The following is a 19,562-nucleotide window of genomic DNA, read 5'->3' as shown; positions in this document are numbered from 1 at the left end:
ATGTTGATGTGTTTTGACAAACACTGGCCACTTTGCCCTATAGGTTGGGGCACAATGACCAGTGCTAGGCCACTTTACCCCACTTTCACAAATAACAGCATGAAGATAATATATACTGAGTCAAATTAAAAACGTCACATTTTAAAAAGTAATCCCATATATGATATACAACGGACAAATGTATCAGAGAAGGTAATTTTTGATCAATAATGTCCAAAGAAGGATTTTAATTAACGGTGGTAACCATAATTTGTTCCAAGCACCTACGGTTTTCGGTAATAACATCAACAGTTTAAATCGTAAGTCCCAAGCACGAGAATCTGATGGCACACAAGTTCAGTAGCGTGTATGGCCACCATGTGCGTTGACAACTGCCACACAACGCCTCCGCATGGACCTTGTGATGCTTGTGAACACATGGTTGGGAAGACGACGCCATTGTTGCTGCAAAATGGTGCCAAGATCTTGCAAATTCTGTGGTTGGTTCTGGAGAGTGCGCAGACTTCTGCCGAGAGCATCCCAGACGTGTTCGATGGGTTTGAGGTCGGGAGACCTTGACGGCCAGTCCATGACGTTGACTCCCGCATTCTGAAGGAAATTCCTTGTCAAAATTGCTGTGTGGGGTCTGGCATTGACGTGTTGGAAGATCAAACCGGGTCCATGTGCTGCCATAAAAGGCAGAAGTTCTGGTGCCAGTACCTGGTCGCGGTAAGCAGCAGCGTTGAGGTTGCCACGGATGACAAGCCTGGAACGTGCATTGCCACAGAAAGCACCCTACACCATGACACTTCTGCCTCGAAATCTGTCAACTTCCTGTACACAACACTGGGCGTAACGTTCATGACGGCGCCTCCACACCATCGCCCTACCATCATCAAATCGAAGATTAAATCGGGGTTCATCACTGAAGACGACTTGATTCCAATTCCTCTGAGTCTATCGTAAGTGTCGCTGTGCCCACAATTGACGTTGACGTCTGTGTAATTGAGTCAGAATCGGCCCGCAGTATGGCCGTCGTGCTTGAAGGTGAGCAGTTCTCAAACGGTTTCGAACAGTTTGCGCACTTAGTCTACCCCTAAACAGTTCATTTCTGGTTGATGTAGCCGTCAAAAATCGGTTACGGAGGTGACGTAAGACAATGTGACGATCCTCTGCATGTGAGGTTACACGTGGTCGACCTGACCGAGGGCGATCAGCGGTGGTACCCGTTTGCTGTAGACGCGTGTGTAAATCATAAACAGTCCGTCGACTACAACCCATCGTCCTTGCGACTTCAGCTACGGACGTTCCCGTCTGCAACATGCCGATGGCACGTTCACGTTGCACATTTGAAAGGCGTGGCATGACAAATGGCCGTAAAGACTTTTGTTTTCTTGTGTTTTTCTTTTTTTTGTGTTAATGACGGCTAACAAGTATGGCTGAAAACACGTGTGGTATTATGGCCACGTAACCAGTTGCACGTGAAAAACCACTTTTGCCACTATAGTGCTGTGCACATGATTTTGATCGATTCACCTGCACAAAAACGGGTGTTATCTGAAGACAATACGTGGCCATTACTGTTTAAATACACAATAAGGGCCCACAATGATAACTTGTCAAAATATTAAAATTTTAGGATTGTGAAGTTTTTTAATTTGGTTCAGTATACTTTTCAGTTTCCTTTATAACTGCATTAAATAAATTAATGACAGTAAATTCAGCCAGTTCACAAGAATGAAAACAGGTAACCCCAAAGCTAAAATAATAACTGATACAGTAGTGTTGCAAACCAACACTTTCCTATTAAAGTGTCTACAATAACTCACTTCTTCAACTGCTCACAGGCAGATCGAAATATAACCAGATGTTAGTTTACACAAGACAATAGAAATGAAAACATAAACAGTGTAACTGTAATGTTCAAATTTAACCTGCAACATAGAGACAGCTTTTGTCTTCTACAAAACTTGTTCTTCAGAATCACGGTTTAGAAAGGTAAATATATACTTGAACGACACATATCGTAGATATCCTTTTCATATCCAAACTCAGCATGGAACCACCGCCTCCACTTAAAACACTGGAGCCAGTCCTCATTTGGTTGTTCTTTGTACAAACAGTACATACCTGTGACTCATTACATCTGCAACTTTCTGGTTTGACTTGCTACTGGTTTTCTTTTATCTCTTCTGTACTATCTTTTCCACCATTTTCTTCAAATGTGGTGCTGTAACTACCATAGAAGAGTCAAATGTTTCTTTCAGCTCCGTATCTTGTGTTCCACTGGCAGTGGTGAAAGAGCTTCAGTCTGTCTTCTAACATCTTGTTCGGGTTCGCCTGAAGGACCTGCAGTCAGTCTGAAAGCATAGATACATCTAACTCTGGTTCATCTGTCGGCAATACTGTATCGGATGTTCCAGGTTTTGAAGCAGATATGCCTGGTGGCAATACTGTATCGGATGTTCCAGGTTTTGAAGCAGATATGTCTGGAGGCAATACTGTATCGGATGTTCCAGGTTTGGAAGCAGATATGTCTGGAGGCAATACTGTATCGGATGTCCCAGGTTCTGAAGTTGATATGGCTAGTGGCAATACTGCGTAAGATGTTGCCCTAGGTCCTGACTCAGGATTGCCATGAAGCAAGGCTGTTTGGGCAAGTTGTGTCTCAGGCTCAGGTGCATCCGTAATCAGTGAAAACATCCGGGTTAAAGGGTCATATCCAAGTGCAGGAAAAGTCATGGTTGCTTTCAGCTTTGTAGCTGTCACTGTGTGCCATGTCAAAGAATGAAACTCTACTGCCTTCTTCTATACCCATATCTACTTGAAAAGTGTCAAAAACATAAAGATAGGGGACTGATGGTAAATCTTCTGAATTTAGAGCACTCTGATATCATTCAATCTGTAACTATTTACTTTTAACATGCATTTTGTGTAAGACAAAACTAGACAGAAGTACAAAAACGACCATCAGGCCAAGACAGGCCTCTAAGTCGGGGACCCCGTGTCACAACTGCCACTGAGGACTGCTATCTCCGCACGTATCACCTATGCAACACATTTCTCACTGCAAGGTCACCTGCACTGATAGCGCTTGGCAGTGTTCTCAGTCGTCACACAATACAGCTAAAACAAATTTTTTTGTCATATCTATTCCAAATGATAGTTTTAAAAACAAATACTTTCCTAACAAACACTTTAACAAATATTTGTTAAAGTTTTCAGTATCAATTTTTTTTTGTCGTGTTGGTTGATTTCCTTGTTTTCCGACTCTTAAGTTAAAGGACAAGGTCTGAAAAGAGCCTTTTTTTCCAACTAGATCTACAAAGTTTAGGAATGAAGGAAACCTTTGAATTTATTATGACATTAAAATGAAGTGCCCCTAATTTTGATAAGTTTTCATTTCAACAAGTCATAGTTGTAGGAGTAAGACTAAAACGGGACAATAAGCCTGAGGTCAGAGGTTTTCATGAAGTGCTTTTTCTAAAAATAGAACGTAAGAAGGTCTTTGACTTATGCAGATTTTCTCAGATGTTGGTAATAACAGTACAAAAAAATGACATCTGAGATATGGACTTGTTCAAGGTAAGATCTTCTGAAAAAGTGAACATTTTGCAATTCTTCTTATGTATGAACACCTCTTTACTGCATTTGTCATAAATCAAAAGAAGTAGTTAACAGGGACAAAAAGACAACTTGTTAGTGATGCAAATAAATATGTCCAAAGATGTTCAGACGTTGGTGTCCAAAGCTAGTAAAGCCCTGGTACCAATAAAACAGCTTTGTTATTTTTAAACTGCCAAATATTTCAGATTAAACCTATTATTTGTTGTGGTTCTGAGATTTGGGGTGTTCATGAATGGTTGTCTCTCGAACCTTTTCAGCTAAGTTTTCTAAAATAAATTTAGGGAGTTGGTTTAAAGGCTACAAACGTTGCAGTGTTAAGGGAATGTGGTCGTTTAGGTTTTCATGTTGATATATTCTCTAGATGTATGAAATATTGGTTTAAACTCCTTGGTATGTCTCAAGACAGATATCGCAGACAGTGTTACAATATGTTAGTTAAACTAGATGCAGTCGGGAGAAACATTTGGGCTTCAAATATCAAGAATATGCCATTTTAATGGTTTGTTTTGGAATCTGAAGGTAGTGTGGTTCTCAAATAAATGTACCCGTAGGGTTAAAGACTGTCATACATAAATATGGCATTCTGAGGTGTCGAGCTATTCAAAACTAGAATTATATGCAGCGTTATAGAGTTTGCTTACACCAGAGCTATTCTTGTCGAGTATATTATCAAAAGAAAATAGTCTTATGGTTGCTTTATTAAGATTGGTGAATTGGAGACTATGCATAAAATAGGGGGTAGAACCTGCATCGAGAAGTCACTTCGGTTTTGCAATTACAATGGATTCATATTATCAAACTGTAATTGGAAAGATCTTTTTTCCCTTGTGACCGAGCATCAAATTGTAACCTGCTGAAGAGAAATTGGTCAGTATCATAAATGTTAATGTATGTGAATAACTTATGGCTTGTTTTTCAATTTGGCGTTATGCTTTTATCAACAGAAACTATTGAAGGCTCTGTCCAGGAGGTTAAAGTACCGTAAAATGATTGCCCCCCCCTGAGTGACATGTAATTCCTATCATCAATCAAAGTAACTATCATCAACCAGTTTTTAAGCCAACTCATTGCTGATAATTTTTTTGATATTGGCTAATATTGTGCACAACCACCAGTAGCTAAAGTGATGACGTAAATCCCGTTGGGGTATCGTGCTGGAAGTTGAGGTACCATCAGTCCCCATGATCTCAAGCAAGGTGGCCAAGCTTTGGCTGGTGGTGGCTTGTAGACCGTATTTTAAACAGTTGTTAATAATATTATGACAAAATATAACTTTCTATTCAAGACGTTAACTTTTAACTCCCACACTAGAACTTTTAAATATTTTTTTAAGAGTCTTCTTAAGAAGCAATAATGTTTTGTTTTATATATGTGTGCATAAAGGCGTTTTGACAAACGCAAATATCTGGACCGCCATAATATACATGGAATATTGATGGCTGCGGCGTCAAACAACATTAACTCACTGACTAATTTATGGAATCACAGAAAACCTTTTTATACTTCAATGTATTTTTCAGGACATCATTGATGATGAATCAGGGTACCGGTATTTCCACTGTAACACAGGAGCTCATCTCTGCCTTGATTGTTAGCTCCACCTAGCTGCATTGCGGAATCAATCCCACTGAAATCTCAACAGTGCATCTGCGATATGTGTCGTTATACATCTCGCCTTGAACAAAATGTTTTTGAGGCACTGCAGCACTAGCTGCCTTATCAGTGACATGATTCGAGGTGCCTTTGAAGACTGTTTATTGATGATTGACACTACACTTTGGTTATCACAAAAGAAAAGTACTTTCCTGTTAGCAAAGGCTGTGCCCCACAGACAAACTGACAGCACAATCGAAAACAGCTCCAGCAGTGTCATGTCACCAGTCGAGTCGTCCTCCACCGACTCCCGGGGCCAGAGACCGTTAGCTCAGTTCCCATTATAGTATGCCCTGAACCACAAAGTGCTGGCTGCGTCAGTGAACAGCTGTAGATACATATTGTCAGCACACTTTTGATTCTGAAAAATGGACTCACCGTTAAATTCCCTCAAGAACCCTAGCCAAACCCCTAGGTCCTCCCGAACTCCCTGCGTGATGCGAACACGGTGTGCTTGATGACTTACCTTTGTACAGGCATCAATCAGTCTGTGGCAAAACAGTCTACCCATGGGTATTGCCCAACACATGAAATTTAGCTTACCCACCAGAGACTGCAAAGCTTTACGGGTAACTTTGTTCTTACCAGGCACCAGCATATCATGTATGATCATGTTGATATGTACAATCTTTTCCTGTGGTATTCTGACCTGCATCCTGACTGTCGATTTCAAGACCTAGGAATGGTAAGCAAGACGCAGGACCTACTGTCTTCTCATGTGCCATGGGTACCCCCAGCTGACACTTCACTTGGTTATGAGTAGGACCTCTCGCCAATATCCCTGGATCCAGAACTTTATCAACTAGATTACCAGATAACTCTTCCCTTTTTACAACCGAATCAAAGGCCATTATAACAGCTTTAAAGTACATCAATAATCAGTCTAAACATAACTAATACCTTTTTTTTTAGACTCTGTCTGGCTTCAGGTTATTGAAGATAATTTGTGTCAGCATCAAGTTTTACTTGGCATCCTTGAATTACATAATAATAATCTTGCTACTAGCCATTACAACATTGTCTTTCGTTGTTTGTCTTGCCATGTTGGAATTATCGGTAACACACTGGCTGCTACCGCACTCAACCTATCTGTGGCACCTGGCACTTCTTATCACATACAGTGATATGAAATCTGTGACTATATCTTATGCAAAGGAAGTGGGAAACCCAAGTAGGTGTAAATTAATTACATGCTATTTGTTTCGGATTAGACCTATGGGTTTCACCTACTTGGGTTGTCAGTCCAGTACTACTGTTTGCGGCCCCGATGGCTTTGGAAATAGATTACTTAAAAATACAGCTTACAGTTTCTACAATCCCTAGGAACTACACAATTTCTCTCTTCAATGCGCATCCTATTACTGTGGAAAGAAGAACATATCATTATGTGAATAAATGTACAGATTATATGTCCAACCATGTGCATAAGTTGTCATGTGTCCATTCCCAAATTGAAACAATTAGTTAACCCAAAAATCTGTACCTAAAAGAATTTGGCGTGAAACCAACAAATGGTATACATTTAACAATTGTATTTCACAATTAACTAGGTTTACAAATCAATACAAATTACTGCACAGCAATTACAATGGCAGTACATACTAGAGTTGTAGTACAATATTCAATGGCAGTATCAAATACAAATTATGATGGCAGTGGTGATAGCAGAAGTTCAGTGATATTAGTATTCACCTATCGGTAACAGTGGTCAAGCTTCCGAGATAGGCTTAGGCTGGGAATCGGCGTTGATAAGTGCGCGTTCGGTTCCAAATTCAATTAAGCGCGGTAAAATCTACAGGTAACCTAGCTCTACATTGAAAACACAGTATGTTTATCTCCTAATTTAACAATAAATTACACTGTCACATAGCAAACTATTTTATGGATAATAATGTACTATGTAACCTACAATCTGTAAAAAAATTCAGAATCGTCTCTCAAATGATTCTATTGCCTGCAACATACTACATTTGGTTTTCAAAAGGATGGTGGGGTTGGGGGTCCCACCAATGGAAAAGGAAGATAAAAATGGCTGAAGCTCATATTTAGGAGGACTCTTGTCAGGTGTGCAACAGGGCTCGGTCTTGGGGCCATTATTGTTCAATGATATTGTTGAAGAATCAATATTAATACAAGACTTTTTGCTGATGACACGCCTTTGTATATGATCATAGAAGATCCGGAAATAGCTGCTAGAAAACCTCTGAATGAATTTCAGAATGGGCTGCTAGACGTCAAGCATTTAGTGCATTCAATTTTACCCATAAAGTAAACCCTAGTCTTATATATGAAAGTCATAGAAATCAAAGATGTACTCAGTCATAAGCACCCATTATTTTCCGGACAGCAGCTTACAGGAGTAGAGACCGTTACAAAATTTAAGAACTTGCTGCAGGGGTTAATGAGATTTATCATATAATGGGTAGGTTTCTCGGCAGGATAAAGCCAAGGGGGCAAAGACGTATATATTGAAGTTATCACAAGACTTGCCACTACATTTCGGTTGGAATCCTGGATCAAAAAGTGCGAAAAGTTGTGCAAGTTTCTGTTTCGCTTACGAAAAAACCTCAATTATCCCGCGATATGCCAAGGAGAGGCACGGGCCACCGAGCCGTGGATGCCCGTGCCTATAATAAAAACAGAAGATGAGATTGGGTTAAATGGCCGAGGGTGTGCAGGTACTAGTGGGCTACTTAGCTGCTAATTGTGTATACCAAAATGCTACCGTTGCCATGCCAATGGCGATTGCAGCTAGCGCTGCTGGCCTGAGACTGCTACCGCTGTCCGGCCCCCACGGTAGCATATTTAAACGCTACCATTGCTTGGCAACTCCCACGCTGCCAAAAGCAGCTCCACGCTGCTGGCCTAAGTCAGACTACCGCTGCCCGGCCCCAGGTAGCCGGCCAAAGCAGATCCCACTGCCCGGCCCCATTAGCAAAACCATTGTGCGGCTCCCGCCGCGGACCCAACTGTCAGCTACTGCTTGACAAGACGACTTCCGCCGCCGGGCCCATATACGTGGCAATTGTTTGCCCCAACGTATGTTATATTACGATTCCCCGGCTGAAAAGTCGGGAAAGACAAGGTTCCCACTGAGAAGCAGGTAACCCCGGAAAGGTTCCTGCTGAAAAGCAGGTAGCCTTAAGCACGAGTATTAATTTGGAAGCAAGTTAATTTGTTACTAGCAGTGTAGCCCACAAGAACCCCGCCACAAAGCACCAGAGTGCTACCCCACACCCACGGCCACGCTATACGCGGAGATAGCATTGTTGCCCGGCTTGCCTATGTACTGAAAGGAAACACTAACCTGTGGAGATAATATCCTTACTGGCGCAAAACAAGCGCCAGGGCATGCAATAAACTGTCCGTAAACACACACAGTCCTTTGTCACTGAGGTGGACGCCCTCCCAGGCGTACCATGTCTTGTCTGATGCCAGGATCTGGGGATGTGGCTCCATTGTACCGCCGAGCTCTTTGACTCGGTTGGCCAGTCGGCGGTTGATATTCTTCCGCATCCCCTCGATCTTTAGTGGGTCCCTGGCATCGCCCTTGACCGAGCACAGGTCGTTGGAGCCCAGGTGAATGATGAGGGCTCTGGGGCTGCGCCGTGTCGCCTTGACCTGTGCATCCAGAATGGTGTCCAGCTCCTTCCACCTCATCCCCCCTCGTGCCAGCCATAGCATCCTCAGTTGGTTCGGACTGGTGCCCTTCAGGAGCAAGTACTGCCGTGCCCTGAAGTGTAGTAAGTACCATGAAAGGCTATTTGAATTAATTGTGCAACATTGAATTTGTTGGTAAGCGTATGTAAGCATTGTAGCAATCTGATTTCCACCTGCCGTATTGTTGTATGAGGTGTTCGGGCACCCCGTTCATGACTGCCGATGTGGCTGCCCCAATGCGGAAGGAGTGCGAAGAATAGCAGGCCGTGTTTATGTTGCTGTGTGCTAAGGCCTTTTTTAGGAGTGCCTGGAATTGGTACCTTGTAACGGGGGAATGGTCGAAGAGAACGAATGCATGTTGTGGGCCGGAGGGGCGCGCCTCCAGGTAGTGCTTGATGGCGACTACCGGGCATAGCGGATTACCTGGTATAGATGACATTGTAACTGTTGTCCCCATCCTGTACTGATCAGTCCTTGAGTGTGGGAGATGGATTGATAGCTGATTGGGGTTGCCCGAGAAGCTTAAATTCTGGATGGCGCAACCTGTTTTTGAGGGTCCAGTTTGGACCAGTTCGCTAACCCTAAAGAAACCGAAGAAGGCTGTGCAGTAGACTGCCTTGAACAGCCTGGCTTCCTATGCTGATGAGCATACGTGAGGCAGATTGTTGGTTACTACCTGCAGCAGATCTGCAGTGATTGGTTTTCTGGTGTCTGGTCGGCCCGCTGATTTGTGTAAGCCGGTAAAAATCTTGCCTACCAGGAAATGGTTTGTACAGTTGGTGAGCCCATGGAATTTGTGTTGTGAAGACAGCGCTGCAATGTAAGTCTTGACTGTGTTAGGGGAGTGGTGAGGGACTGACAGATAAGCAATAAAGTTTACGACCTGATCAAGCGGGACTGGCTACACCTCTTGTAGCTGGTGTGCGGACCGGAACTGGTGCAAGGCATTGATGCCTGTTTGGTAAGTGGCCCATGTATTAGTAGACAGAGATTGTTGTAGGAGTCTGCCGGCTTCCTGCCTCAGATCAGCCATATGTTGCACGGGATAGGTGTGGGGTTCTGGTCCGCGGCTGGTGCTGCCTCTCGGAAGCGTTTGAGCTGAAACCTCGAGAGAGCATCGGCAATAGTGTTAGCAGTGGAACATACATACTTTGCCTTAAACATAATATTATATCGGAGGCACTGCAGGATTAGGGGACGGAGTAGGCTCATCACTCTGGCGGCCTTGGTTGACTGCTTGTTGATTATTGTTACGACGGCTTGGTTGTCGCAGTTAAAGAGGACCTTTTTGTTTGTGAGTTGCTTGCCCCAGATTTGGATGGCCAGTGTGATGGGGAACAGCTCCAGGAGCGTCAAGTCCCGTGTAGTTCCATCCGTCACCCACTGGGGTGGCCATGCACCGTTAAACCATTTGCCCTGCATGTAGGCCCCAAAGCCGGTGCCACCCGCTGCGTCTGAAAACAGCTTGAGGAAATCGCTGTCCACCCATAGTTGGTCCTGAAACACTGAAATGCCGTTATAACTCGTAAGAAATGTTAACCACATTTGTAGGTCTTCCTTGACCCAGCTGGTAATCCTAATGTGGTGAAATGGTTGCTTACCTTTGCTAAGCAGATCGGTTAGCCTGCGGCTGAATGACCTTGCCATTGGTATAGCCCTGCACATAAAGTTAAGCTTGCCTATGAGGGACTGAAGGGCCCTTTTTGTGACCTTGATGTTACCTGTTGACAGGATGTCTTGGATTTCCCTTGTTGCCTCCTTGATCTTGGACTCTGGGATTCTGATCTGCATTGCAATGGTGTCGATTTCCAGCCCTAGGAATGTCAGTTTGGTTGTGGGGCCCACCGTCTTGTCGTGCGCAATAGGAACCCCAAGCTGTTCTAGTGTATTCACGCATCCGTTGAGGTTGTCTGAGCAGTGGCTGGTGCCTGCTGTGTCCCCCGTTAGGAAGTCATCCAGGTAATGCATGATCGGACACGTTGGAAGATGCGATTGCATGCACCATTGCAAGAAGGTACTAAACATTTCAAATATGGCGCAAGATATGGAGCAGCCAAATGGTAAGCATTTATCGAAATAGAACTCACCTTCGAGTCTGATGCCTAGCAGCTCAAAATCGGATGGGTGGACTGGTATAATTCTAAAGGCCGACTGAATGTCGAATTTTGCTAGTAGTGCTCCCTTTCCCAGTTGTTGAACCATATGGGTAGCTTCATCAAATCTGGCGTACACAACGGAGCAGGCCTCTGTGTCTAAGAAGTCATTTATAGATTTACCCCTGGGATAGGATAGATGGTGAATTAGACGGAATTCCTCCGCATGCTTACCCAGGTGCTGACCATATCCTGGCTGCTTCTTGGGCACCAGGCCTATTGGGGATACTTGGAGGTTGTCTAGGGGGGTGCCAAAGTCAACTTCCTTTTATAGTTTTTGTTTCACGTAGCCTGCCGTGTCTTGGTGCGTGGCTGATCGCAAGTTTCGTGCCAGGAGACCCGTGCGGCTTCCCTGGAACTCGAGCTTAAAGCCAAAGCTAAAACCTACCCATAGATAATTTGCATCTCTGTAATTGACCCTAGCATATTGGCGTAACCAGGGTGCCATTTCATTGAGATCCACGGGGGAAGGGGCCATTGAATTTACCTGCCTTGACGGCTGGTTTTCTGTTAGGAAAAGGCTGGTTGGGCTTGTATGGGGTCGGTTGGACCCCATTCCCTCGAAAGCAGGTCCTAGAGCTATGGGAATGTTTGCCACACTTACCGCATTTGTGAGTGTACTTACAGTTGACCCTGCTACAGCCAAAATTATTGAAATCCCAGCATACCTGACTGGCGATGTCCCCCTGTACGCGTGTCATTGCGCCCCGTCCGCCTGATTCTGATTGTAGTACCGTCTGTGTTACCATGTACTTCAGCCACAACTCCCCGTCGATGTTGTCCCAGCGTCGTGAGGGGTCCCTTGGCATTCTGTGTCGGAATTGTTGGTCGTAGGTTGACCAGGCACCCCCCCCCCCCCACCGAATCGAAGTGCCGCCGTTATTATGGTTTCCATGTAGGACAGCAACCCCTGGGTTGTGCGGACCTCGGAGTGCCTACTAACATATATACACATGAAAATGTGGAAAGCTGAAGTCCAGCTTGCCAGGGACAGGCGCTTTGGTTGCTGCTTTATTGGTTTAAAATTACCTTACCTGAGGAGTCATACGCCATGGTAATCGTACCGTCCTCGTGACTTCCCTCGGTGTTTGGTAGGATTGTGCCGAGGTCGACATACTCGCCACGCCAGATTTTTTCCGTCACCTGTTGTTTGACGTGCGCGTCTATTCCGTCCGCACGGAAGGAAAGGGAATCCCCGTATCCTGCGATGTGATTGGCTGGCCAAGCCGTGTCACCGTCGGCCTCGTTGTGAGCATCGGGGATTCTCCCTATGTTGGGCGAAATGGCGGGAGAACTAAAACCAAGCCTTACCTGTTGGTTTGCGCTAATCGGGCCGGGCGCTGAATGTTCCAGCAACTGGCGTATTTTTTCCAGTTGCTCGTTTACCTGGGTAGCCGAGTTGGCAGCCTGCGCGGCATTTACAAGCTGCGCCGATTGTACGTTAGTTCTGTTCAGCTGTTGCCTCCTGTACAATGTGTACTCCCGGGGTTTGTCTTCTGGTTGTCCTGGCCTGCTTGGCTCCCCTCACAAGCTTGTGGTTGACGGCTGCTCTTCTCTTGGGCGGCATCACGAAAGGTCGAAGTGGTGAGTTGGTATTTCACAAGCGTGAAATTGTCCCGAGGGTGAAGTTCGGGAGTAGAACGGAATAAATGCGATACGGCGAGTGTTGGAATAGATGGTATTCAAAGCGTTATCGGCGAAACGGTCGCGACTGGGTACAAAGGAAACGTACAAAGCGAAAGCGATTAGATACAGTGACACATGTGTGTACTTGGGGAAGGGCTGTTCGCGAATGACGGACTAACAATGGGCGGGATGATGCTTGCGCGGGATTATTCCCCGGGCACAGTGCCGAGTGGTGACCCCGGGGTGATTGAGTTACGAGGGGTGATTAGGTTACAGACGTAATTAGCCCATGGTTTGGATACGCGCAATAAAGTCATTTAGTAGTTAGTACTAAATGTAAATATGTAGCCACAATTTATCCTACATGGATAAAGTAGTGTCAGAGACCATACATGGTCTTTGGTACTGTGCTACAAACATTTTCATTTGACAGCATTATGTAAACTGTGAGCGAACAAAATACTGCCTTATGACTGAACGACATACTGGCATATATATTAGAACTATATGGTTATGCATAACGTGACACATTCGATACGAAAACTTACTTGTTTTATGTTGCAAAAATCATTTCTCCTATGATGTCACAACACGACGGAGAGGTCTACATATGTACAAAGAAAATGGGACATTAATCCCCTATGCTTAATTGTAACTATAAATTGTCAATGCAAGAGAATAACCAGTTTAAATTATCCACCGAAACAGAATCGGAAAAAGAAACAGAAACAGAAACAGATCAAGCCAATTTTACAACTCCTTATCCGTCATGTGGGGGCGAGAATTTGATGTGGCTCATGACATAACATTCTAAACTAACATCCAAAAGAAACTTTACAACTTTAAAAAAGAAATTGCAAAAATTTAGCACAAGTTCAAACTAAATCAATGCAAAACACATCATCCAAACAAAACAAGGCACTTTCTGCCAAAGTGATATACGTCAAAGGCAAGGCTAAAGGTGAAAAAGGACAGCCGTAACTACACAGGCAATGAGGGTACATTTTATAAGGACACGACCCCATCAGGCCGGGCTCCGCTATCATGCATGATAGCAGAACTTGAAATTAAGACAAGAGATATTATTTGGATGAAATGGTCACGGATGTGGTGGTACTGAAGGACTACAGAAAATGAGATCCTGTTAAGTAAACCCTTATGCAGCAGCCGCTGCCCTGCAACAACCGTTGCCAAGCAACCCATGTTGCTTAACGATGCATGCAGCATCCGATGCCGGCAACTATCGTTGCCAAGCAACCCATGTTGCTATGCATCTAGCGCTGCCAGGCAAGTACCATTGCCAAATGATCAGCGAGGGCAACTATTGTAGCCAAGCTGACCATCGGTTGTAAAGCCGACACAAAGCCATCTGCTGTAAAGCAGAATGGATAAATTGGTTCCTGCTGTAAATCGGGCAACCCTATTCTATTTAATTTATAATGTCGGAACTATCCCAAGACGCCAAATGTAACTTGCACCAGCACCCCGCCCATCGGCAACATTTTATTCATGACAACATAATTATTTTACCAACATAATGCTCCAGTAGAGTTCCACCAAACTGACAATGCAAAGCTTGAATAACTAGTAATTAACACAACAGGGTGGTCGAGTGGGTGCAACAAACTACAGATGAATGCAAGAATAGAAAATATGTGTTGTATGGCTGAAAGCTGGAGAGCAAGTGACGCATAAGTCGATGCCATGCTACAAGATGACATAAATACAACAAAAGCTCCTATACCGGACGTACCAAGGGGGGGGGATGGCCAGAGACGATGGCACCATGCAAATCAGCATGTAGAGGCACAGAATGAAGGTATTAAGATGTAATAATAATAGCAACAGTGCAAAGCATTTAGTTATGATCACTAAATCCTATTAATGATACGGATGGCATGTCAGACACTCACAGAAATACCATGACTGACACCCGAACAATGCGAGGGGGACAAGGGCATGATACAGATGGGAGCCACCCATGCCCACATTGTTAAAACCTTTAGTTGCTCCCGTGTTGTTGTAACTATTTTATAGTGCTAGCCCACTGAGATACCATATTGCAGTTTAACAAGCCAATGGCAGAGGCTAGTCCCAACGCCAGATGTATATACCAGATACCCTGCAACTGTGGCCGCTAGTACATTGGAGAAACCCTTAGACCCCTTAACACCAGACTCAAAGAACATTGGACCTCTGTTAACAAACTCGACCTGAAATCCTAAATTTCGGAACACATCCTGAAGAACCAAAACCATAACATCATGTGGGAAGCCACCAAAGTCCTGTCTACCAACAACAACTGCAAGAAGTCTTTTACATCAGGAGACACCAGCCAGCCATGAACCGTGACCAGGGAACCTATCTGCCAAGTGCTTAGGACTTATTACTTTGATCTTTGTCGGGACTAATTACCAAGCTGGCTTCAATTTGCCCTTTGCTATGTCAGTTCTTTCACCTTTCAGTGCTAATTACCCCTGCCATCCCATTTGACCAGTGTCCATAACCTATTGCTTATCTATGATAGCTTAAGTACTAGCTTCCATACCTTCAGCGCTAATTACTGTAAAGTGTTAGCTTCCATTGTCTATTGCTAATCACCTATCAGCGCCAATCATCTGTTGGCTTCTCTTGATAGTTTCTACCCTTGTTAGTTTCCATCTTTTGTTATCTTATTAATTTTGTTGTCCTTACCTGTACATATATATGCTCTCTGTCTCATGGCATTCAAATGAGTGTCAAAGCCAATGCAACCTGCATCCTCAAACTGGCTTCCAAGATACTGAAATAAATACAAAGGAACAAAGAAACAGTTCCAAAATAGGTTATGCCTTAAAACTCAATAAGCGCTCATCTAAACAATCATGGACGTGCTTTTATTGCAGTTGAACGCAAATGGCCTAAAGAGCCATGGCAATGAACTGAATGCACTCGTAAAAAAACAGGTGATAAAGCCACATGTCATTCTAATACTGGAGACTAAAGTCAGCGAAAAAGCCAAATTCACACGACCTGGGTACACCAAATATAGAAAAGACAGAAAAAGACTTATGCCTGGCAACAAGGGAGGCGGACTAATCACCCTTGTCCACGACAGCTGTACCTAAAAAAATATCGAATCAAATGTAGGAAACCTTGATGCCCAAGTTATTTCCCTAATACTGGAAAATGGCACTGAATTACGTATAGCTAACATGTACCACAGGGTTACCCATGAAACAAACATGGAAGTGCTAAGAAGACCAGCTCAAATAGTAGGCAAAAATGGGATTATCCTTGGTGACTTTAATGCCCACAGCCCTCTATGGGAAGACAGGAATGATTCATGCAAATACGTCAAAATGATAAGAGAAATGGGTTGAGGACGACAATCTCATAACTCTGAACAACGGCAGTCATACACGTTATGACCAAGTCCACAACACGTTGAGTTTAATTGATCTCACAACTGCCACCAACAACCTCGCCACACATTGCCAATGGCAAGTCCATGATGACACTTGGGGAAGCGATCACCTTCCTATACTCACCCAAGGGCAGTCAGGTAGCCTAGTGGTTAAAGCATTTGCTAGTCACGCCGCAGACCCAGTTCGATTCCCAACAAGGGTACAATGTGTGAAGCTCATTGCTGGTGTCCCCCGTCGTGATATTGCTGGAATATTGCTAAAAGCGGTGAAAAATTATACTCACTATACTCAGCCCACCACAATTAGAGGAACAGCCCAATCCTCAGCCCACCTGGGATTATGCAAAGGCTGATTCAGAAAGGAATGTATACTAGCCACATAAAGAAAGTGTGCACGGAGAAAATATATTCTTGATTGAAATACAACCCAGCAGGAACAAAATGATGCAGACGCTGTAGCAGCTGAATGATCGGACCATAAGAAAATGTCAACGGGACCTGAACAACATCTGTTACGATGACGTCAGAAGATCAAAATTGAGTAGGGGGTCATATGACAAAGTCACAAAGTCAATAACGGGTATGACCACCTTGTGCGTGAATCACAGCAGTGCATCGACGACGCATGGAGTCCAACAAATGGGCATGGAAGGCCTGGGGATCGGCCTGCCATATCCTCCTCAAATCCTGTGCCAAGTCACGGACATTATCTGGAGGATGTGGAAGACGACGCAGACGGCGCTCCATTTCATCCCACACATGGTCTATTGGGGAGAGATCTGGAGAAACTGCAGGCCATGGCAGTAACATGACATTGTTATGGTGAAGGAAATCCATTGCGACCCTAGCCGTGTGAGGACGAGCGTTGTTCTGTTGAAATGTCAATCCCGGGCCATGACGTTGCAGGAAAGGAATGACCACAGGCCTTAGAATCTGATCTCTGTAGCCAACACCGGTGAGATTGCCCTGAACAACCACCAAAGGGGTTCGGTGCCGTGCTGTTATCCCACCCCAAATCATCACAGAGCCACCTCCAAAACGATTCCTCTTCACAATACAGTTGCGTGCATAACGTTCTCCCAAATGCCGGTAGACACGTTGGCGCCCGTCACTGTCGGAAATGTTGAACCTCGATTCATCTGCAAAGACAACATTTCTCCACCATATTCGAGGTTGGCGAACATGATTTGGACACCATCTTAGATGGTTGACTCGATGACGGTGTGTCAGGATGGGACGCCTGGCAGGGCGTCGTGGTCGAATTCTGTACCGACGTAAACGATTCCTGACAGTGTTGGGATGGATACGGCGCAGTCCAGGTATTGTCTGGGACGTCATTACTGCCGTTTTGAACCTGTGTCAGATGTGTAACTCGAATCCATCTGTCCTGTCTTGGCGTCGTTACTCGGGGACGTCCTGAACGTGGGTGGTCGGCAACATCATTTGTGTTCTGATAACGCCTCACCAATGCCGATATCGTGTTACGATGGCATTGGAAATGTGTTGCCACCTGTTGTTGCCTCATTCCCGCTCGGATCATTCCAATGGCTTCATGACGCTGTGCAGCTGTCAATCTTGGCATGATTTGCTTGTGATATGCTTGTGTCTGCACCTGAGAAGTTTTGAATTTTTGAATGACCACAGATCATGCTTTCCAAAGTGACAGCGAATTTTGAGTTGCACATGCTGTGTACAGCTGCACAGGATGCACGTGCAGAAACACATTGCACGTCCATAGGCCCCCAACAATGACGTCATATCGCATGGCACGTGCATTAGCGTTTGAATGTCTCCAATAATTGCTGTGTTCAAACCTATATTTCATATATGGATGGTGTGCCCTTATATCTATATTTTCTCCGTGCACAGTTTCTTAATGTGGCTAGTATATATCATTCAAATCCTCAGAAATTGCCACGGATAATCCTGATCCTTTTTGCCAAAATCACACCTCAGCAATTATTGCCGCAGCAGAGAAATCATTTTTAAAAAAAAGACCACAAAACTGGCAAAACTCCGGTACCATGGAGGAACAGGGAAATAGAGAAAGAAAGACCTAAATAGGTCAAAAAGGGATAAATCAGCCTTTGCCCAAGTCCGAGCCGCTAGGAAAGAAGAAAGACAGATTTTGACAACTCTAAAATAGAGTCATGGCAGACCTTCTGCAAATCTCGAAATGAAAAAACAAATGCTAAAACAGTCTGGAGCAAAATACATGCAAACAGGGGTAAGCGTAAACCCACAAAAATTCCCAAGTTAGCCAATGCCCATACAGTCAAAGAAAAGGCAAACATTCTAGCCGAGCACTCCTCATCTGCCAGCAGCAAAACAAATTGCAGCAAAGAATTCAAACAGGAAAATATGCTTATGCTAAAGATATCAAAACAGATATCAAAGCAAGCTTCTGGTATACAATATACCATTTGCTCTGACAGAGTTTGATGATGCAATACAACATAGAAAAGGCACAACACCTGGCCTTGACACAACCAGTTACTAGATATTGAAAAACCTACCAGATCAAACCAAAAGCTAACTCACTGAGTTGTATAATATGATATGGTACAAAGGAGAAGTCCCAAAAGCATGGAAACATGCTGCAGTTATCCCACTTCCATAGCAAGGGAAAGACGAAGCCCTACCCAACTCTTATCGACCGATCTCACTCACCTGAAACATGTGCAAAGCTATGGAAGCCATGGTTACGAAAAGGCTCATGCATCACCTTGAAACTGGCAACCACATCAAACCTGACCAAAGCAGCTTCAGGAAGGGACACTCGTGTCTAGATCATATTCTAAGACTGGAAAATGAAATAAAAAAGCTCAATTAAACAGACAATACCTAGCCGCAGTATTTCTGGAGTTCAGCAAAGAAGGGAACATGGCAAACTTCATAGACAGCTTCCTACAAGACAGGTCGCCATCATTTAAAATAGGGAAAAAATCAATCTGATCCTATGTCACTGAACAATGGCATGCCACAAGGCAGCATTATAAGCCCAACCCTGTTTAACATCATGATCAATGATCTTTTTGATCATGTCAAATCTCCTTCCCAAACTTCTAAATTCGCTGATGATGGAGCAGTATCGGTAAAGCACAGAGATATTTCACAAATCCGAAACAAAAACTCCAGTCAGCCCTGGACGGAGTAGATCATGGTGCAATAAATGCTATGATACCCCATGTCTCCATAAAAGGCAAACCAATCAAATTCGAAAAATCCACAGTATTTCTAGGGGTGATCTCTGATCAACACCTCACATGGTGCAAACATATAGAATATGTGGAAAACAGATGTCAAAAAGAGTTGAATGTATTACGTGCAATTTCAGGCACATCTTGGGGCACATCGAGGGACTCTCAGCTGGACCTCTACAAATCACTTATCAGATCAAAAATTGACTATGGTTGTGAGGCCTTTCACTCAGCATCAAAAACTGTCTTGAGCCGCAG

At 44.1% G+C, this 19,562-nt stretch overlaps 1 protein-coding gene across 1 annotated transcript; it reads right to left on the bottom strand.

The window, feature by feature from the left end:
- Nucleotides 1-9,939: 9,939 nt before the first annotated feature.
- Nucleotides 9,940-18,804, bottom strand: LOC125384395. The gene is made up of 4 exons (XM_048403446.1): nt 18,775-18,804; nt 15,393-15,480; nt 12,107-12,340; nt 9,940-11,312 (listed from the first exon to the last, which is right to left on the bottom strand). Exons 1-4 carry the CDS (start codon nt 18,802-18,804, stop codon nt 9,940-9,942), a joined length of 1,725 nt encoding a protein of 574 aa, XP_048259403.1.
- Between the last annotated feature and the right edge of the window lie 758 nt (nt 18,805-19,562).

The sequence above is a fragment of the Haliotis rufescens genome, unplaced genomic scaffold (assembly GCF_023055435.1).
Source record: "Haliotis rufescens isolate VD_foot unplaced genomic scaffold, xgHalRufe1.0.p SCAF_3, whole genome shotgun sequence".
NCBI lineage: Eukaryota > Metazoa > Mollusca > Gastropoda > Lepetellida > Haliotidae > Haliotis > Haliotis rufescens.
Note: the sequence above shows the minus strand (reverse complement) of the source record. Positions and strands in the feature narration are given on the sequence as shown.